The sequence below is a fragment of the Bufo bufo genome, chromosome 5 (genome assembly GCF_905171765.1).
Source record: "Bufo bufo chromosome 5, aBufBuf1.1, whole genome shotgun sequence".
In the NCBI taxonomy this organism is placed as follows: Eukaryota; Metazoa; Chordata; class Amphibia; order Anura; family Bufonidae; genus Bufo; species Bufo bufo.
In genome coordinates, this window is record NC_053393.1 from 227,549,676 (window position 1) to 227,572,375 (window position 22,700).

Here is a 22,700-nt window from a genome sequence, read left to right on the forward strand (position 1 = left end):
TGTATATTGATTATCAGGATTTCATCCCATTTTAAATAGATCAATTAGTTAGTAATCATCCAGGGAGCACGGGTAGGAGTAGCAATATGCACTCCTGCCTGTACTCACAGCAACGCTGCTGCTCATAAAATGTACACCACTGAGCTGTCAGCGGTGTACAGAGAACAGTTTGAGTCGCGCCAGTGAATGGTGCGCTTTAGGTAGGAAAAAGTGTAGTAAATAAAGAAAATTCATTAATGAAGTATATTTACAGTTAGTTTTATTAGGGCATTAGGAAGAACATTTTAAAAGTTTATATAAAAGGTTTAGTTACTCTTTAAGCAACTTACTTGCTCTCTCATGTCTATCTTGCTTTGTTCAGTTTGGAGTCTTTCTGAACCCTAGCTATAGTAGGAGTCTGGATTGTTTCTGTCTGAATTGTCTTTGTTTGCCATAGTCTGATCTGTGTTACAGTCTGGATCCTGCTCTAGTTGGTATGCTAAAGTCTGTTCCAAGTCTAATTCTTGTCTGAGTAATGTCCAAAGCTCCTGAAGTCTGTCTTTTCAAGTTCTGTTATGTCTGAACAGTGTCCATGTTCCTGAAGTTTTCTGTGTCTAAGTGCATAAAATCTGTATTGGTCTGCATTCTGCCTGTGTTTTGTACTAGTGTTCCTGATCCCAGCTGCCAAGTACACTGGGACCTTCCCAGGAGGTAGCTGTCTGATCGTTAACCTGCAGCAAAGTCAACATCACTGTACAGGGTTTAAAAGTGAATACTGGCTTCCTCAAATCTATCCATCTCTTCATGTAATCACAGATCAAATTGATAATGTTAAGATCAGAGCTTGGAGGGCACCATATCATCACTTCTTTACGCTGAAGATGGTTCTTAATTACATTTGCTATATGTTTAGAGTCATTGTCCTGCTGCAGAATAAATTTGGGGCTAATCATATGCCTCACTGATGGTATTGCATGATGGATAAATATCTGCCTGTATTTCTCAGTGTTGAGGATACCATAATCCTGACCAATTCCCAACCCCATTTGCCGAAAACTTAGTGCAGCAGTTAAGATGCATCAGGTTTACTTCCCTTAGAAACTGGAAGATGTTCAGCAGTGCCATCAGCTCAGAACCAGTGGACCAAGGTACACCAAACTACTGTTCGGAGATATGTGGCCAGATTGGTAGTCATGGAAAAGTTGCGGACAAAAAGCCATGCTTTTTGGATGTGGAAACAAGGCCAAACGATTCAACTATGCACGAAAACATAGGAACTGGGATGCAGAAAAAATGGCAACTGGTACTAATGGCGAAATATTTGGCTTTAACAGAAGGCAGTTTGTTCACCAAAGGGCTGAAAATCAGTAAAATAAAGGGCGTGTGCAGCGAAGCATGGTGGAGGTTCTTTGCAAGTTTGGGGCTGCATTTCAGCAAATGGAGTTGGGTATTTGGTTAGGATTAATGGTGTCTTCAATGCTGATTAATACAGACAGAAACTTATCCATCATGAAACACCATCAGGTAGGTGTCTGATTGGCTCCAAATTTATTCTGCAGCATGACAACGACCCCAAACATACAGCCAATGTTATTATGAAGTATCTTCAGAGTAAAGAACAAGAATTCCTAGAAGAGACGATATGGCCCTCGTAGACTCAAAGTCTGTAAGGATTTGAGCAAGCCTACATCCACAGATCTGTGGTTAGTTCTCCAGAATGTTTGGAACAAACTCCCTGCCGAGATCCTAAATAAACCGTGCAGGTGTAACTAGAAGAATTGATGTTTTGATTTTATTTAGATTTCTCTTTTAATTCACAATGCATTTTGTTAATTAATAAAATAAACTATTACAGCGTTCTTACTTTGCAGTGTTTTTCTACAATTGCCTAAAACTTTTGCACAGGAGTGCATATAAGAAGTTTGTGCATGTGTGTAAAGAACAGATACAACTACAGCACAATTACAAAAATGAACTTTATTTAACTTGAAATGGCTCCATGGCAAAAATATAAAATTGGGCAGTGGAATCAGCCTATATATTGTTTCCAGTAGCTTCATAATGCCACAGTACCCAACATCATAGCTGCAAAACTACTGAAAGTGAACTCCGTGCCTACACACGTGGAAGGCAGCCATTTTGTGTGCAGAAAAGATAGTCATGAGAAAGCAACTTATCAATTCTATAGGGTCTAGAGGAATATCTAAAACACTTCATGGATTACCTGCATGAGGCACTTGTTCCAGCTGAATTCATAGGATACATCCTCATGTATACTGGTCCACCAAACAAAATGATTGTAACTAATGTGTGCAGGCATCAAGTGCACTTTAAGACTGTAGCTACACAGATGACGTTGGATGTAGACGATTCATACATGTTTCTATGAGCAAGATCTATGGGCTGGTCATAGTAAACTAAAACCAGTCATGGAGTTTAACCCACAGAAATATCTAACAAAACCATGGTGGTTTCCAGTCACCTGTGTAGACCCAGCCTAAAGCATTAGTGGTCAGAAACCTTAGAGTACAACAAAGAAACAAATCACAGTAAGTAAATGAAGAGGTTCTCAGTGCCCCCATATCTCATGTAATGCTTGCTGGATATTCTTGGTGATGAATAGTGAAATTACCATTTACATACAGCTGAGAACTGGAAGGTTATTTTATGCTTGAATGTATTCAGTGTTTCTTAGCTTATTAACATGTGATGAAAAATTCACGGCCATACTCCATGTCTTGAAAGACTCTCTATTTCCCCAAGTTGCTGAGTGTGGTACACAATGAATCACAGTCATGTAATATATACCATAAGGGATATATCCCTCCAAAACTGTGCAGACTAAATAGTTTGGGGAAAATTTTTAAAAAAATGAAGCTCGGTCAGCATGTTGGAGAACAATCTGCGGGAAAGGGGGAGTCACTCCTGATGGTTACAATGCTGACACATGGAACTGAGAAATTTAAAGCTCTTCATAACTCTTTAATGGGAAGTATAGAGTCTTTTTACTGTAATTAGTCATAAAAACTTAATAATGACAATTATAGAACTGTAGGTGAGTTACAGTGAATTTCTAGAGGTTAGATAAAAAAGCCTTATGTGCTAGGAGAAAATGCAGAAAATATCATAATGCCAATGGAAAAAGCCAAAGGCTAAGACCAGAGCATGATGTATTATGCATCCATATTACTCACTGCCCGACTGTGGGATTAACGGATCCAAACTCACGGCTTTGTAGAAACATATGATGTTGTGAATTTGGGTCAGTAAACCCCACAGTCAGGACATAACACATTCGAGTAATAGGGACAGACAATATGCCCCAGCAGTCTTAGTAACTTCTATATAATGTTAGCGCCACGCGTTGACTTTTTGCTCTAGCTGCTTTATCCTGCAAGTAGGAAATACGAATGTGATAAACAACCTCAGATCATCTACTTAACTGCCCCAAGTAAAGCCTGCAAGGTCATATGGAACAAACTCTTTAAGGGCTATATCTCACCAAGTCTGAAGTGCTTATCCGAAGCCTAAACCAGGCTCGTGGTTATTTGCCTTTTGTCAGATAACTATGCTTGAAGGTTTTACCTTCTCCTTGTATTTTTCTCCAGGGATTACATTCAAAGTGCTGCATGTTAGAGTGCTCATGTATCCCTATGGTTGTTCTTTATATTGCACCCACAGTATACTAATAAAAGTCTGTGTACTGATGCTAGCCATCACTTCTAGGTCTCTGGTTTTCTGTTTAAATCGTCGTTACTATAGAAGTCTATTCAAATCAAAGATATACCGTACGTGCATGGACCACCCTTCTTCCTAGAGCGTAGCAATGTCCCATATAAACCTAGAATTCCGTATTTCAACTGAAATCACATTAGGAAATATACAGTCAAAACATAAATTGACTTGCTCTAGAAGAGGTATATAATAAAAATACAATATGTCCTATAAAATAGAGGACCATGATAATGGGGTGTCTTGCAAGGTGCCCTCAGGTAATAAACCACATATGGTATTATTGAAGGCCTTATAACTGTGATGCTAGCAAAATGCTTGTTAATAACAGCCAAATGCTCCAAAAGATATCAGGTTAATTAAATAAGTCATATTAAGCTGATAGATTCTATAGCTCAGAAAATAAGCTTCCAATGGGCCGCTGCATTTTTATATTAATTACCTGAAATTTTTCCCAGATTGATTACACCACGACTTTGGCTGTGCGACGTGCGTCGTGGCCAAAGATCTCAGTGTAAATGCATTGCAACTAATAAAAGAGAATAAGTTCATGTTGCTACCAGCAAATTACAGCAACACAATAGCTTCAAGAAACTTCAACCTGCAGGATTTCTTGAGGCTGTAGTGTTGCAGTCGCAGCAAACTGTGCGTTTCAACACCGGCCCATTCACTTTCATTTTTTTGTAAAACAGGTGGTGCCACACTGCCATCTTTGGCCGTGTGACGCGTTTTGTCTGAAGTCACTATATAGCCCCAGCCTTAGGTCTGAGATTGTGTAAGATCACTATCAGTTCATATGTAGGTTGATGCTACTACATGTGAAAACTTCACGTTTAGTCTTCATGACTTTTTGCGAGGTCTACTATAAGGCATATTCAGATCTACTGTGCATATGAGGCTATGACAGGGGCTGAATGGCCTAGTTACCTGTAAAGCATCTAGCAGATCACTGTAAAACAGTTGCGACCCCAGTTTGCTACAGAGTGCTGCTGATCTTTCTGAGAGCAGAGAATGATTAATAGGACATTATCAGAACAACCACTCACCCCAGCCATTACTGTAAAGTGTTTACAGACTATTGCTGCTTCGCGCAAAATGTGTACATTCAGAAACACTGTACAAATAAGAATATTGCAGAGATTTTTTCTTTTTCCCTTTTTTGTGTCAGTGAAGTTGAATGTCTGTCCAGAGCAGCGTCCAAATCATGCTTCCGGTATATTGTAATGTCTTTGTAATGATCAGCACAGCCGATCAGCTGAGCTGCATGGGACATGCTAACAGGTAATGGTTCTCATCAATAAAAGACAAAAGAAAAAAAAAAAAAAAAGGAGGGTGCAATAGGGCCTTCATTATAAAATGCAACATCTTTCCCTTATCCTTTTGGCTAAGCTTTTTCTTTTCTTCTTCCCATTTTTCTCTTTACTGTCTTCCATCTTTCGGGCACGAATTTCTCGCATCAAATCAAAGAACACCTGCAATGATATAAATCACATTTAGAAACCCGTGGAGATGAACATGGGAAAAAAAAAAAAAAAAAAAAAAAAGGGATGTAAATGGCCCAGATTTATAATACTATGGGGGTCATTTACTAATCTGAAATATGCCAAAATTAGATACATTGTAGGCACAGATGGAGGTGCAACGGGTAGTTGCGCTGCTATCTGCGACTTCGCCTCGCTCATACCAGGTCTAAAATTGTGGCCGTGGCGTGGGTGGGGAAGGTGACGGGCCGTCAGGCCAGTCTTATTCACCATTTTCTATGCCTGTTTAAGGTGTGGAAAATGGTCTAAAAAAGGTAGGACAGCTTGGAAGTGGTCTTACATTTAGAACTGGTGCAGGATGCGCCAAAGTTATGGAGAGGCCGGCGCCTCTTCATAACTACAGCGGATCCACCGCCAGTGCAGGGCTTTATAAAGACCAGTGTCAAAAACGGTCCAGATTCCCCTGAATGAACCAAGCAGTGGTCAAACACGCATGCTGCTGCTCTATCCATTCTTTATGGGACTGACAGAAAGAGTAAAGTACAGCGCGCTGCTCTCTACAGTAGTCCCGTAAAGAATGGATGGGGCAGCAGCACACACAGGGCTCCAGACTAAAAAAAATATCAAGGAGCCATTGGCTCCAAACCTGAAAAATTTAGTCGCCAAATTGAAATTTTTAGTCGCCAAATTTTAAATACATATAATTACGGTATAATAAAAAATAAAAACACACATGTCTTACCTAGGGTTGTCACGATACCAAAATTTTGACTCTATACCATAAAAAAGTATTGCGATACTCGATACCACGTGAAAAAAATAAACACCAAAAAAGCCGCGTGCATTCCAGATTTTATGGAACGTCTGGACCATAATAGAACAGTCCTAACCTAATTTTCTTCAGGACAAGGTGACAAAAAAAAAAAAAAAAAGGGCAAATTGCAAGGTTTTTTTTCTGTTACAGCGTTCACCGCATAGGAGATATTTTTTTTATATTTTAATAGTTTGCACTTTTTCAGGTGTGGCGATATGTAATTTTTTTTTATTGTTTATATATTTTATATGTAAAATTGGGCAAGGGGGGCGATTTACTATTTTGTTGTTTGTTTTTTTAATTAATAACTATTTCCCCCCTTATGGGCTAGAACCTGGGATCTTTTATCCTTGTCCTACTCACCCTACTCAATAGAGATCTATCAGGGTGAATAGGACTTCACACTCTGCCCTGTGCATAGTACACACAGCAGCAGGGAGGTTACCATGGCAGCCAGGGCTTCAGTAGCATCCTGGCTGCCATGGTAACCGATCAGAGCCCCAGGATTACACTGCTGGGGCTCCGATCGGAACTGCCACTGATAATTATAATACTTTGGGAGGGAAGGGGGTTGGGGGTGCACTGCACCACCAATGATTCTACTTTATAATACTGGGGTTGGGGGGGGGGGGGGGGCTTTCGGTGCACTGCACCACCACAGAATATAGTTTATGCTTAATACAAACACAGGCTGCACTGCGGGAGCCGGCCATGTCCCATACCCGGCACCCAGCCACTGACTGCGCGCTCCTATCCGCCACTATTAACCCCTCAGGTGAGAGTTAGGTAGGCGGGGGGATACTGGGCAGCGGCAGCCATTAGCAAGTGGCGAGGTGATCATCAGTCATCTCGGCACTTACTAATGTTAAGTATGTAAAGGGTTAATAAGAGCCCCGCGCTGGTCAAGACACTAAATATCCAGTGAACCATATATCTCTTTCAAAAGTCCGTGCTTAGTAGGAGCGGAGGTTATCTCCTCCTACTAAGCACGGACTATTGAAAGAGATATGGTTCACTGGCTTTTTAGTGTCTTGACCAGCGTGGGGGGCCTATTAACCCTTTTCTTCCCTTATTAAGATAGTTTTTGTGAGCCCAGGCAGGGAGCTCACACGGAGCACCAGCAGCGGCCCCCTGAGTGTTATCAGGGTCGTAAAGACATAAGCATTAACCTTTAGCAGCGGCAGCGCAGGGGTGACTGTGACCGTTTGTGGAATGTTAAGTATGCGCTGAAAAACTTCTCAAGCTAACCTGTTCTGTGGAGCAGTTGGCATGGAGCGGCTCCCTGTTCTCATGACTGAAGAGCAAGCTGCTACTGTGTTCAGCGCGGGAGAATGGGGGTGTGAGAGGAGCAGCCAATGGCAGGGCAGCCCACGAATCATACTATGACCAATCAGCAGCCTCCTCACTAATAACAGAGCTTTGTACTGTGCGGAGCTCTGTTATTGGATTGCCGTCTGCCTGCAGTATGAAATCCTGTTCTTCTTAAAGCGGCAGAGCAGCGGAGGGTCTAGGCACAAATGGCGACAAGACTACAAAGTCTTGTCGCCATTTTGCAATTCTAAGTCGCATTGGCGACCATTTTAGTCGCCATCTAGAGCCCCGACACATGTTTGACCTCCAATCCATTCAGAGGAATCAGGACCCTAAATATCGCTTCATACACAGAGCTCAATGATGTACTAATCCAGCTCCAGTTCTGGCGATCAAATCATTGTAAGGTGCTAGGTACTTGCAAGAGATATTGGATCTTAGCAGATCTTACCACATAAGCTCTACAGTGTATCTAAAAAGGTTGTATTTCCTCTGTAACTAAGGATAATACATCAGCCTTGGTTACAGGAAAAATCTGCAAAAAAACAAAAAAAAAAAAAACTGTATTGTAAAAATGTCTATGACCTTACGGGGATATAATGTGGTCAAGTAACACAGGGAGAAATAGCCCTTTAAACAGGTATATGTATGTATGTATGTATGTATCTATCTATATCGTAGGAAGGCGCAAGGATCAGTCATTGACGGAACGTATGTTTTACAGAGGTTCCTGGCCTCGGTGAGGTAAGAGCCGGTAGTTTCACGTGTCAGCGACAGCTAGTGCTGATTGACACTGTTTGCTGTTTAGTATGGCTGCAAAGCCGATCCGGGACGGCTCTTACTGGGAGTAGCCAAAGTGTTGGGTGGGTGGCTTCTCCCCACGCTCCAGGCCGGGTCTTGGTTTGGGATATAAAAGCACAGGCAGCACTGTCAGGTGGTGTGGATTATCCTCCATCTGACAGGGAAGCTGTGGAGTCGCTGTGTTTGGAGATCTAAGGATGTGTGCCGTGCTAAAGGGCTGAGAGCTGCATTGCTGGGAAGCAGGCCCCTAAAGCCTGTTGTGGACTGCTGCTGCCAAAACCACTGACAAGGTGAATGTTTTTTGTTCTGTGGACTTGCCATGGTGTGAATGAACACCAAGACGACGAACTGTTGGCTGGTTGCACGCTCAAAGGGAATAAAGCTTACCCGAAATATATGAGCTTTTTTGCACATATATTTCGGGTAAGCTTTATTCCCTTGAGCAGCACTCCAACGCATGATAAAATAAAATACAAAAAGTTTTTTCACCCATGGTGTAGTGACATTTCGGCTCCACAATTGAGCCTTTCTCAAGCAATAAAAAGGGACTCCATGAACAAAATATATACCCCCACATCATTAACTAAGTGTCACATGATCATTACAATATAAAATATTTTTCACCATTTAGTACATCAATATCATATCGTGATTACAAAAAATAAATAGTGTCTGTGCCATTGATCAAGTGTTACAACTTATTCATAATATGCATCCCATGTATACACAGTTCATCAAATGCTGTATAGCAATCCATCATCATAAAAGTACATACGGTATATAAAAAGTGCAAGTGCTTGTGTGTATTAGTATTCAATGGGTTAAAGGGAACCTGTCACCAGGATTTTTTGTATAGAGCTGAGGACATGGGTTGCTAGATGGCTGCTAGATCATCTGCAATACCCAGTCCCCATAGCTCTGTGTGCTTTTATGGTGTAAAAAAACTGATTTGATACATATGCAAATTAACCTGAGATGAGTCCTGTCCCTGAGATGAGTCATGTACAGGACTCATCTCAGGTTAATTTGCATATGTATCAAATCGTTTTTTTTTACACAATAAAAGCACACAGAGCTATGGGGACTGGGTATTGCGGATGTGCTAGCGGCCATCTAGCAACCCATGTCCTCAGCTCTATACACAAAATCCCGGTGACAGGTTCCCTTTAAAAACCAAAAGTGCCAAGTGCTATTAATTATTGTTCAATGAAGTTAAGTAACGCATGCCCAGGAGAGGGGGCAATAGAAGAAATTTACTTAAAAAGAAGGAATTACAATGGATCTTTATACTCCACACATTGAAACCAAATGGTCTCAATGTGGACTATACGGTTGTGAACATGTAGGGAGGGTGGCTTGCCCTGTAATCCCCTGTGTTTAGGAATCCCAAGGCAATGTGTGTTAGGTAGTATATGTCTGTTTGGGACAAACTAATAATTTATTTTAGTTTTCACTATATAATGATTAATTCTTGTTTCTTCTTTTTCTTTTCACAGATATTCATACACAAGTTTCGCTGAGATAAAGTGACATGATGTTGGATCTGATATACACTCACTTGGTGTTGGCGCATACCTGGTTATTGTCAATAATTTCCTTTTGTGAAAAATAGTTGTATGTGTCCGGATTGCAATATGGAGTTATAGACTGTTCTGTTTATATGATGTGTATTAGCATGGATGTAATGGAGGAGATCCCTCCTCGACTGTACTTTGGATCCAGAGGATTATGGGGATAGATATGGCATTCAGTTGTCGAGGTCCGCCCCCCCCCCTTTTTCCTTCCGTATGTTGGAGACAACATGCACTTGACAGTGAACAGCCAGTCCCGACAGTGGTCCGCATATAGAACGGTCGAAGTGTATGTATGACATGGGCCTATAGGTTACTGCTGAGATATATTGTTGCCTGAGCGCTTGTGATGTTACAAGTGTGGGCACAGACCTTAATTAACATGGCCGCTGAATGCAAGAACCAATCTGCGCATACTCTGAAGTTCAGCATCGCCATAATGACGTGGATGATACGTATGCAATCCGGAGCATGCGCAATAAGAGCTTCAGTACGCTAAGGTCGCCATTGCTGCTTGAACAGGATCGCGCCTCAACGTCAGTGAGTTCATATGTAGATTGCCGGTTACTTAAACTTCAGCGAACAATAATTAATAGCACTTGGCACTTTTGGGTTTAAACCCATTGAATACTAATACACACAAGCACTTGCACTTTTTATATATGTACTTTTATGATGGATTTCTATACAGCATTTGATGAACTGTGTATACATGGGATGCATATTATGAATAAGTTGTAACACTTGATCAATGGCACAGACACTTTATTTTTTGTAATCACAATATAATATTGATGTACTAAATGGTTAAAAATATTTTATATTGTAATGATCATGTGACACTTTATTAATGATGTGGGGGTATATATTTTGTTCACAGAGTCCCTTTTATTGCTTGAGACAGGCTCAATTGTGGAGCCGAAATGTCACTACATCATGGGTGAATAAACTTTTTGTATTTTATTTTATCCTGCGTTGGAGTGCTGCTCTTTTTTGCACATATATTTTACACACTGTTCAATATACACGCTTCAATACACTGATTAAGTATGTTTGTTTATCTGCTAGCGATTATGAAATGAGACACTAATGTGCTTTATTTTCAAAAGCATACCAGTAAAAGTTATGTTTTAGCTTTCTCCTATTACCGCCTACCCCCCTTTTTTTCTTTATATTGAACATGCATTACATGCATGTTCATTCCCAGGTAGCTGCTATACACTTCTCAGTGAAGACCAAGCCACAACTGTATGTCTCTGCTCCTGAAAAAAAACACTAGTATTTACACTGTGCAACTCGGATTAGTATTTCCTGCATGGCAGGTTGAAATCACAGGTTGAGCTCCATAGTATAAAGCAAGCTGCCTGTCCAGATAAAGCCACAGATGTGTACATTAGGAGATTACAATTCTGAGGGTTGACACTTTTATACTCTAGCATCGAGGGAGACAAAATTAAATAAAATAAGAAACCTTAATGGACCAGGTTCCACACTGCAAAGAAGAAACAAAGGCGAATTTGTACCTTGTCCACATTAGCCCGAGTCTTCGCTGAGGTTTCGACATAGTTAACATTCCACTGATCAGCTCTGCTCTTTGCTTCTTCTACAGAAACCTGCCTCTTATCTTCCAGATCCGATTTGTTTCCGACAAGAAGAAAGGGAACATTCTCATCTTCTTTCACACGTAGTATCTGTTCCCTGGATAAGAACACTCATATTTACAAATTCGATTTTATTGTACTTCCGTCTGGCATGTGAAACATTAATTCAAACGACAATAATAGAACGTATACACCCAAATATCCTCAATTTTACATATATTAGATGTCAGATGGGTCATTTACAGCTATCAATCCTAGATATATGCCATAGGTCTTAAAATATCATTACTAAATATTGTATAAACTATTTCTAGAAATACCTTAAGCACAGAGTAGTTTATATTACATTTTCTTCACTGAAATTACAGTATTTTTCGCCCCATAAGACGCACTTTTCCCCCCCAAAAGTGGGGGGGAAAGTGCCCCTGCGTCTTATGGGGCGAATGCTGGCAATTTATATCGCAGACTGTGATGTATTAGTGAGAAGGGACTGTAGTAGGCGGGGAGAGCGGCGGGGCAGTGCAGGCACTGTACTCTGGCCCCGCAGCTCAGTATGTACTGTATTATACGTAGTGTTAATCATCAGAACTAAACTGAATAATGATGCGCTCCATGTGTACCGTACTTACCGGTACAGGTCACGCTCCTGTAGTAAGCACTAGCAGCTAGCAGGCAGGCCGGGCGGCCGTAACTCACGGAGGTCACGTGCCTGCTCCGCCTACTTTATGAATGAAGCAGGCTGAGCAGGCACATGACCTCCGTGAGTTACGGCCGCCCGGCCTGCCTGCCTGCTAGCGCTTACTACAGGAGCGTGACCTGTACCGGTAAGTACGGTACGCAGTGGGAGCGCATCATTATTCAGTTTAGTTCTGATGATTAACACTACGTATAATACAGTACATACTGAGCTGCGGGGACAGAGTACAGTGCCTGCACTGCCCCGCCGCTCTCCCGCCTACTACAGCCCCTCCCTAGGAATCTGTGAATGGGATAATGATGGGGGGGGGGGGGGGGGGGGGGGGGGGGGGGGTCTGTGGATGGGACTGTTATGGGGGGGGGGGGTCTGTGGATGACACATATAGCAGTGTTATCCACAGACCCCCCCCCCCCCCATCATAATGCCATCCACAGATCCCCCCCCCCCTTCACCATCATAATGCCATCCACAGATCCCCCCCCCTTCACCATCATAATGCCATCCACAGATCCCCCCCCCCCCCCCACCATCATAATGCCATCCACAGATCCCCCCATCATGCCATCCACAGATCCCCCCCCCCCCCCACCATAATGCCATCCACAGATCCCCCCCTCCCCCCACCATCATAATGCCATCCACAGCTCCCCCCATAACAGTGCCATCCACAGAACCCCCACATAACCGTGCCATCCACAGATCCCCCCATAACAGTGCCATCCACAGATCCCCCACCCCATAACAGTGCATCATCCACAGATCCCCCATAATAGTGTCATGCACAGCCATTAGTTCAAACCCACCAAAAGCACACCTTTTGGTTAAAAATATATTTTTTCTTATTTTCCTCCTCAAAAACCTAGGTGCGTCTTATAGGGCAAAAAATACGTTATCCTAGATTACACAAATTCATAAAACTCTAACAATGATGGGCTGCCTTAGCTCTCTGCACTAATGCGCTAGAACAGGGAAGAAGATTCTGCCACTTAGATGGATCAGTAACAGAATCTGTTTTTGCTGCAATACTTTGTAACGTCCTTACGCAGCAAGATTCCATCTCCCACAAGGGGGCATTAGAGTGCCATGAGCTCTTAGTGATATAATCATAATTTTATGTAAATCCTAACTGCAGCCTATTACCATAAGTGGCATTGTGTTTAACCCCATACACTCCCAAGTTTTCATCATTTAGCCAGGTATGCAAAACATTTCAATGTTATATAAACTTTAGTGGTTCTCCGGGATCAACCAAAAGAGGGGCACTGATGGAAAAGGCCATAAAATAGTAGTCATTTCTCACCCCCCATTTGCTTCAGGTGTGCGTGATGACATCGGTCCTGCTGCATTTTACAGACTGTCAGAGAACATTGGTATGATGAATCTAATAGGCAAGTAATGCTTCTTTATTTAATAGCATTATCCTCCATGGTTATTTTTTGGTTAATGTAGAAATGTAAAAGAATTTCTGGGATTATGTTCCCAATTCTTCTGCACCCTCAAATCTGTTTCTTTTCACGTAGTGTAGCATTTAACTGTCAAATGGACATCTTGTGCGGCAGATATCAACAGGAACGTCTGCTGAAATCTTCACCAATTGCACATTCAAATGATGCTAAATACAGTTGTTTTCAAAATAATAGCAGTGTGTTTTAAAAAGTAAATAAAGCTTAACCCCTTAAGGACTCGGCCCCATTTCACCTTAAGGACTTGGCCATTTTTTGCAAATCTGATCAGTGTCACTTTAAGTGGTGATAACTTTAAAACGCTTTGACTTAGGGCTCTTTCACACTTGCGTTGTCCGGATCCGGCGTGTACTCCACTTGCCGGAATTACACTCCGGATCCGGAAAAACGCAAGTGAACTGAAAGCATTTGAAGACTGAACAATCTTCAAAATGCTTTCAGTGTTACTATGGCAGCCAGGACGCTATTAAAGTCCTGGTTGCCATAGTAGGAGCGGGGGAGCGGTATACTTACAGTCCGTGCAGCTCCCGGGGCGCTCCAGAATGACGTCAGAGCGCCCCATGCGCATGGATGACGTGTCCAATGCGCTCCCCACTACACTTTACCATGGCTGCCAGGACTTTAGCGTCCCAGCAGCCATGGTAACCATTCAGAAAAAGCTAAATGTCGGCTCCGGCAATGCGCCGAAACGACGTTTAGCTTAAGGCCGGATCCGGATCAATGCCTTTCAATGGGCATTAATTACGGATCCGGCCTTGCGGCAAGTGTTCCGGATTTTTGGCCGGAGCAAAAAGCGCAGCATGCTGCGGTATTTTCTCCGGCCAAAAAACGTTCCGGAACTGAAGACATCCTGATGCATCCTGAACGGATTTCACTCCATTCAGAATGCATTGGGATAATCCTGATCAGGATTCTTCCGGCATAGAGCCCCGACGACGGAACTCTATGCCGGAAGAAAAGAACGCAGGTGTGAAAGAGCCCTTATCCAGGCCATTCTGAGATTGTTTTTTTTGTCACATATTGTACTTCATGACACTGGTAAAATGAAGTAAAAAAAATATAATTTTTATTTATATTTTTTTTTTCAAATTTACCCAAAAAGGCAGAAGGCAGATTTTGCTGGCCTGTTTTTTTTTTGACACCATGTCCCATTTGAAGCCCCCCTGATGCACCCCTACTAGAATAGAAACTCCAAAAAAGTGGCCCCATTTTAGAAACTACGGGATAGGGTGGCAGTATTGTTGGTACTAGTTTAGGGTACATATGATTTTTGGTTGCTCTATATTACACTTTTTGTGAGGCAAGATAACAAGAAATAGCTGTTTAGGCACAGTTTTTATTTTTTATTTACAACATTCATCTGACAGGTTAGATCATGTGATATTTTTATAGACCAGGTTGTCACGGATGCAGCGATACCTAATATGTATACTTTTTTATTTATGTAAGTTTTACACAATGATTTCCTTTTTGAAGCCCAAAAAAAAAAAAATCATGTTTTAGTGTTTCCATAGTCTGAGAGCCATAATTTTTTCAGTTTTTGGGCGATTACCTTGGGTAGGGTATGAATTTTGCGGGATGAGATGACGGTTTTATTGGCACTATTTTGGGGTGCGTGTGACTTTTTGATCGCTTGATATTACACTTTTTGTGATGTAAGGTGACAAAAAATTGTTTATTTAGCACAGTTATTTTTTACGGTGTTCATCTGAGGGGTTAGGTCATGTGATATTTTTATAGAGCCGATCGATACGAACGCGGCGATATCTAATATGTATTCTTTCTCCCCCCCCCCTATTTTTTACCAATTTACTTTATTTGGGGAATATGACGTTTTTCTTTATTTTTATTTTAAACTTAATTTTGGGGGGGGGGGGGGGGGGGAAACTTTTTTTTCTCAACTTTTTTTTTCACTTTATTTTTTGTCCCACTTTGGGACTTGAACTTTTGGGGGGTCTAATCCTTTACAATGCATTCCAATACTTCTGTGTTGGAATGCATTGGCTGTATGAGTAAAACTGTGTGTATTACTCATACAGCTTCCGGCCTGTGAGATCCAGGGGGCTGGATCTCACAAGCTCATCACCGGAAGGCATCGCGCTGCCTTTCATGCCATCGGGTACCCCCCACAGCCCCATGGGGACCAGATGGCACCGCCGACCACCGCCGCACCAGGTAAAAGCCGCTAACCGCAGGTCTGAATTGACCTGCGGTTTGAGGCGATCGCCGACACGGGGGCGGGGATCACGGGACTCCCCCGCACGATTAGCCGAGGTGCCTGCTCAATGATTTGAGCAGGCACAGTGTTCCGATCACCACCGCCCGGAACTATAGATGACGTACCGGTACGTCAAGGGTCCTTAAGGACTCGGGAACCATGCCGTACCGGTACGTCATGGGCCCCTAAGGGGTTAAAATCCTTCTAATAACTTATTTCCATACACACAAATGCATTGGGAACACTACACATTCTATTCCAAATCAAAACATGAAGAAAAATATATCAAATTTGTGTTGTTCCTGTAAAAGAACTTGAAGAAAAGTGAATATTAGACTGTTCAACAAAATAGCAGTTTGTATTCTTCTTTACAAACAAACATTTACTATATAAAACTGAAAAATGTTTGAAGATTTTGCTTTCCTTTGAATCACGTAACTAATATTTAGTTGTATAACCACTGTTTCTGAGAACTGCTGTACATCTGTGTTGCATGGAGTCAACCAACTTCTGGCCCCTGTGAACAGCTATTCCAGCCCAGGATGATTGGACTACATTCCACAGTTCTTCTCTATTTCTTGGTTTTGCCTCAGAAACTGCATTTTTGATGTCACCCCACAAGTTTTCTATTGGATTAAGATCCGGGGATTGGGCTGGCCACTCCATAACGTCAATCTTGTTCTGGAACCAAGATGTTGCACGTTTACTGGTGTGTTTGGGGTCGTTGTCTTGTTGGAACACCCATTTCAAGGGCATTTCCTCTTCAGCATAAGGCAGCATGACCTCTTCAAGTATTCTGATGTATTCAAACTGATCCACGATCCCTGGTATGGATAAATAGGCCCAACACCTTAGTATGAGAAACATCCCCATATCATGATGCTTGTGCTACCATGATTCACTGTCTTCACAGTCTACTGTGGCTTGAATTCAGTGTTTGGGAGTCATCTGACAAACTGTCTCCGGCCACTAGACCCAAAAAGAACAATCTTACTTTCATGTCTGGAACAACGCATTTTCCTCAGAATTTCAGAGAGAAATGCACTATAACCAGCATGTACATTTGCTGCCTTCCTTTCTTAAATAAGGGCAATAATTGCCACTTGTTTTTCAAAGAATGAATGACCTCACTCATTGAACTCCACACTGCTATTATTTTGAAACATACCCCTTTCAATAAGTAATTGAATTACACAGAATCAGCAGCATGCATGTCATGACTGTTTGGTCTGTTGGATTTCTATTTCTCTACTACACCTACTAGTAAATTATTTGCCATGTAGAAATATCATTTCTACCAAAAACAGTGATTGATCAGGTTAGTGATGTCTGACTGCTATTATTTTGAACACAACTGTACATGGCAAAATTCATAGGAAGCTGATAGGCCTAGCTGTAAGTTTTTCAAGTTTTAGAGGAAACAGGTACATGCAGAACAGAGGGCATGCTGGTCGCGTTTAAAATTAGGATGTGGTATCTAATGGTACTTGACTGCGTTTGCAAGCACTGTCTTTCTAGTAGGCATTGGTTCATTAGAAATCAAGAATACCCATGTATCATTGTGCAAACATTTGCTCATGCAGAGTGATTATTTACATGTCTAGGAAAAGCTGCTTTGTGTCGTCAATTTGGCCGTATGTTCATAAGAAACTACAATTCCCTTTATATGCGTCCCCCATATATGACATCACTGATAATGGCTGCCTTGTCTCCCTTGTCCAGCTGGCACTGCGCATTCGCATCCCATTTTCTACTGTGCGGATTCCACATCAAGTGTTCAGCATCCGCACAGTAGAAAAGATTTGCTGCCTCCAGTGTGCCATTCGATGTGCGCAGCTGCCAAGTGAAGCTAGCATGTGCACTGTGAGCCTTTGTTCATCCAGTGCGAAGTGACCAACCCCTTTAAATTTTAAAGTCAGAAATGTTGAGAAAAAAAAGACATTGTACGCTCACCTAAAATCTGCAGTAGCAGCAAAAGATTCTTGTTCTGTGATGGAAAAGACACAGAGGAAACCCTCCCCGCTTCGGAAGTAATTGTCTCTGATGGCTGCATAGTCTTCCTGCCCAGCTGTGTCCAAGATGTCAATCTGGACCTCCACTCCATCCAGCACAACTTTCTTACGGTAGCTATCCGCTTTGGTAGGTTCATAGTCTTCTACAAACTAAAAAAGAAAAATTACATAATGAAAAACAAAAAAAAGCAAATAAATTATCGAGAGAATAAAAAACAAAAACAAGATGACCTTGTTGGCTTTGCTTTCTCCTCCTTATATAGTATGAAATCACAATCCTTTTATGAAAGCAGCAGGCTAGTTTGATGCCACTACATAATAGAGGTGATAAATATCCAACATGCAATTACCATATTTGTAGACTTACCTCATCATACATAAACTGAAGGGTTAAAGCAGATTTTCCCACACCACCACTTCCAACCATGATGACTTTATGCAATGCCAACGAGTTCTGTCCCTTAGGCTTATTTGCCGCCATCTTTGGATTTCTTTTCACTTTGAACGAATAACGATTTTCTAGATAAAAAAAAGAATGATTTGTTAATGCTAACGTGAGCGGATCTGCAATTTTAATATTTCCTCTGGGACATGCATGTCTCTCTAGAGTGGCGGTCCAACTGCCCCCTCCTTTCATTCGGACTCTGCTGCGTCCAGGCTGTGTCAAGCAGCTGGGTTTATGGAAAGAGGAGACTTTTAGGGAAACTACACTTTGTTGTTTTCCTAACTTCTTTTCTCTTGTGTGGGATCTACAGAAACTGCATAGCTCAGTGAACCCAGCCATCTCTTGCAACCTGCATATAGCACCAGTCACAACTGCTGTGGTGAAGACGCACAGACTTGGCTTTATGTATTCTGCCTATATCCTCCCAATGTTCCTTTGAGATTTATTTTGCTAAGGTAAAGGTGTAGCTGCATCGTGGAATATTTTCTTTTGTCTTAGGCTGGGTTCACACGAGCGTGTCCGGATTAGTTCCGGATGCGTCCCGGTGTGTTGCGGCAAACCCGCGCGAGTAGGAATGCAATTGCAGTCAGTTTTGACTGCGATTGCATTCCGATGTTCAGTTTTTATCGCGCGGGTGCAATGTGTTTTGCACGCGCGTGATAAAAAACCGACTGTGGTACCCAGACCCGAACTTCTTCACAGAAGTTCAGGTTTGGGTTCGGTGTTGTGTAGATGTTATTATTTCCCCTTATAACATGGTTATAAGGGAAAATAATAGCATTCTGAAAACAGAATGCTTAGTAGGTGATCAATTGAGGGTTAAAAAAAATAAAAAAAAATTTAACTCACCTTCTCCTCTTGTTCGCGTAGGTCCCGGTCTCTTCTTTACTTCTTTAAAGATGAACTATGGGCTAAAGGACCTTTGGTGACGTCAGATCACATGGTCCATCACCGCGGTGATGGACCATGTGATTGGAGCATGTGATCTGACGTCACCAAAAGGTCCTTTAGCCCATAGTTCATCTTTAAAGAAGTAAAGAAGAGACCGGGACCTACGCGAACAAGAGGAGAAGGTGAGTTAAATTTTTTATTTTTTTTTAACCCTCAATTGATCACCTACTAAGCATTCTGTTTTCAGAATGCTATTATTTTCCCTTATAACCATGTTATAAGGGAAAATAATACAGTGAATAGACTGTCACCTAGCAACCATGTGTGAAAATCGCACCAAATCCGCACTTGCTTGCGTATGCTTGCGATTTTCACGCAGACCCATTCACTTCTATGGGGCCTGCGTTGCGTGAAAAACGCAGAATATAGAGCATGCTGCGATTTTCACGCAATGCAGAACTGATGCGTGAAAAAAAAAATGCTCATGTACTAGGGATCGACCGATATTGATTTTTTAGGGCCGATACCGATAATTTGTGAACTTTCAGGCCGATAGCCGATAATTTATACCGATATTCTGGGAATTTTCATTTTTGAGAAAAAAAAAAATTCCTACACAAATCTGCTGAAAATTAACCACTTAAGGACCACAGGTTTATACCCCCCTAAAGACCAGGCCCTTTTTTACAAATCGGCACTACACTACTTTCACCGTTTATTGCTCGGTCATGCAACTTACCACCCAAATGAATTTTACCTCCTTTTCTTCTCACTAATAGAGCTTTCATTTGGTGGTATTTCATTGCTGCTGACATTTTTACTTTTTTTGTTATTAATCGAAATTTAACGATTTTTTTTGCAAAAAAATGACATTTTTCACTTTCAGTTGTAAAATTTTGCAAAAAAAAACGAGATCCATATAGAAATTTTGCTCTAAATTTATAGTTCTACATGTCTTTGATAAAAAAAAAATGTTTGGGTAAAAAAAAAATGGTTTGGGTAAAAGTTATAGCGTTTACAAACTATGGTACAAAAATGTGAATTTCCGCTTTTTGAAGCAGCTCTGACTTTCTGAGCACCTGTCATGTTTCCTGAGGTTCTACAATGCCCAGACAGTACAAACACCCCACAAATGACCCCATTTCGGAAAGTACACACCCTAAGGTATTCGCTGATGGGCATAGTGAGTTCATAGAACTTTTTATTTTTTGTCACAAGTTAGCGGAAAATGATGATTTTTTTTTTTTTTTCCTACAAAGTCTCATATTCCACTAACTTGTGACAAAAAATAAAAACTTCTATGAACTCACTATGCCCATCACGAAATACCTTGGGGTCTCTTCTTTCCAAAATGGGGTCACTTGTGGGGTAGTTATACTGCCCTGGCATTCTAGGGGCCCAAATGTGTGGTAAGGAGTTTGAAATCAAATTCTGTAAAAAATGACCTGTGAAATCCGAAAGGTGCTCTTTGGAATATGGGCCCCTTTGCCCACCTAGGCTGCAAAAAAGTGTCACACATCTGGTATCTCTGTATTCAGGAGAAGTTGAGGAATGTGTTTTGGGGTGTCTTTTTACATATACCCATGCTGGGTGAGATAAATATCTTGGTCAAATGCCAACTTTGTATAAAAAAATGGGAAAAGTTGTCTTTTGCCAAGATATTTCTCTCACCCAGCATGGGTATATGTAAAATGACACCCCAAAACACATTCCCCACCTTCTCCTGAGTACGGGGATACCAGATGTGTGACACTTTTTTGCAGCCTAGGTGGGCAAAGGGGCCCATATTCCAAAGAGCACCTTTCGGATTTCACTCGTCATTTTTTACAGAATTTGATTTCAAACTCCTTACCACACATTTGGGCCCCTAGAATGCCAGGGCAGTATAACTACCCCACAAGTGACCCCATTTTGGAAAGAAGAGACCCCAAGGTATTCGCTGATGGGCATAGTGAGTTCATGGAAGTTTTTATTTTTTGTCACAAGTTAGTGGAATATGAGACTTTGTATGAAAAAAAAAAAAAAAAAAAAAATCTGCATTTTCCACTAACTTGTGACAAAAAATAAAAGATTCTAGGAACTTGCCATGCCCCTCACGGAATACCTTGGGGTGTCTTCTTTCCAAAATGGGGTCACTTGTGGGGTAGTTATACTGCCCTGGCATTTTCCAGGGGCCCTAATGTGTGGTAAGTAGGTAAATGACCTGTGAAATCCTAAAGGTGCTCTTTGGAATATGGGCCCCTTTGCCCACCTAGGCTGCAAAAAAGTGTCACACATGTGGTATCGCCGTATTCAGGAGAAGTTGGGGAATGTGTTTTGGGGTGTCATTTTACATATACCCTTGCTGGGTGAGAGAAATATCTTGGCAAAAGACAACTTTTCCCATTTTTTTTATACAAAGTTGGCATTTGACCAAGATATTTCTCTCACCCAGCATGGGTATATGTAAAACGACACCCCAAAACACATTCCCCAACTTCTCCTGAGTACGGCGATACCAGATGTGTGACACTTTATTGCAGCCTAGATGCGCAAAGGTGCCCAAATTCCTTTTAGGAGGGCATTTTTAGACATTTGGATACCAGACTTCTTCTCACGCTTTGGGGCCCCTAGAATGCCAGGGCAGTATAAATACCCCACATGTGACCCCATTTTGGAAAGAAGACACCCCAAGGTATTCAATGAGGGGCATGGCGAGTTCATAGAATTTTTTTTTTTTTGGCACAAGTTAGCGGAAATTGATATTTTTAATTTTTTTCTCACAAAGTCTCCCGTTCCGCTAACTTGGGACAAAAATTTCAATCTTTCATGGACTCAATATGCCCCTCACGGAATACCTGGGGGTGTCTTCTTTCCGAAATGGGGTCACATGTGGGGTATTTATACTGCCCTGGCATTCTAGGGGCCCTAAAGCGTGAGAAGAAGTCTGGAATATAAATGTCTAAAAATTTTTACGCATTTGGTTTCCGTGAGGGGTATGGTGAGTTCATGTGAGATTTTATTTTTTGACACAAGTTAGTGGAATATGAGACTTTGTAAGAAAAAAAAATAATAATTCCGCTAACTTGGGCCAAAAAAATGTCTGAATGGAGCCTTACAGAGGGGTGATCAATGACAGGGGGGGTGATCAATGACAGGGGGGGTGATCAATGACAGGGGGGTGATCAGGGAGTCTATATGGGGTGATAACCACAGTCATTGATCACGCCCCTGTAAGGCTTCATTCAGACGTCCGTATGCGTTTTGCGGATCCGATCCATCTATCAGTGCATCCGTAAAAATCATGCGGACATCTGAATGGAGCTTTACAGGGGGGTAATCAATGACAGGGGGGTGATCAGGGAGTCTATATGGGGTGATAACCACAGTCATTGATCACGCCCCTGTAAGGCTTCATTCAGACGTCCGGATGCGTTTTGCGGATCCGATCCATCTATCAGTGGATCCGTAAAAATCATGCGGACGTCTGAATGGAGCTTTACAGGGGGGTAATCAATGACAGGAGGGTAATCAATGACAGGGGGGTGATCAGGGAGTCTATATGGGGTAATAACCACAGTCATTGATCACGCCCGTGTAAGGCTTCATTCAGACGTCCGTATGCGTTTTGCGGATCCGATCCATCTATCAGTGCATCCGTAAAAATCATGCGGACATCTGAATGGAGCTTGACAGGGGGGTGAT

General features: G+C 41.8%; 1 protein-coding gene across 1 annotated transcript in view; it reads right to left on the minus strand.

Annotated features, from left to right (window-relative positions):
- Positions 1-1,931: 1,931 nt before the first annotated feature.
- RALA (RAS like proto-oncogene A) overlaps positions 1,932-22,700 on the minus strand; it is a 96,954-nt gene continuing 76,185 nt past the window's right edge. The window contains exons 2-5 of the mRNA XM_040432049.1: positions 18,048-18,199; positions 17,622-17,830; positions 11,213-11,387; positions 1,932-5,183 (exon numbers count right to left, since the gene is read on the minus strand). Coding sequence (XP_040287983.1) covers positions 5,061-5,183; positions 11,213-11,387; positions 17,622-17,830; positions 18,048-18,161 — 621 coding nt within the window. The 5' untranslated portion in view covers positions 18,162-18,199 and the 3' untranslated portion in view covers positions 1,932-5,060. The remainder of the gene's footprint in view (positions 5,184-11,212; positions 11,388-17,621; positions 17,831-18,047; positions 18,200-22,700) is intronic.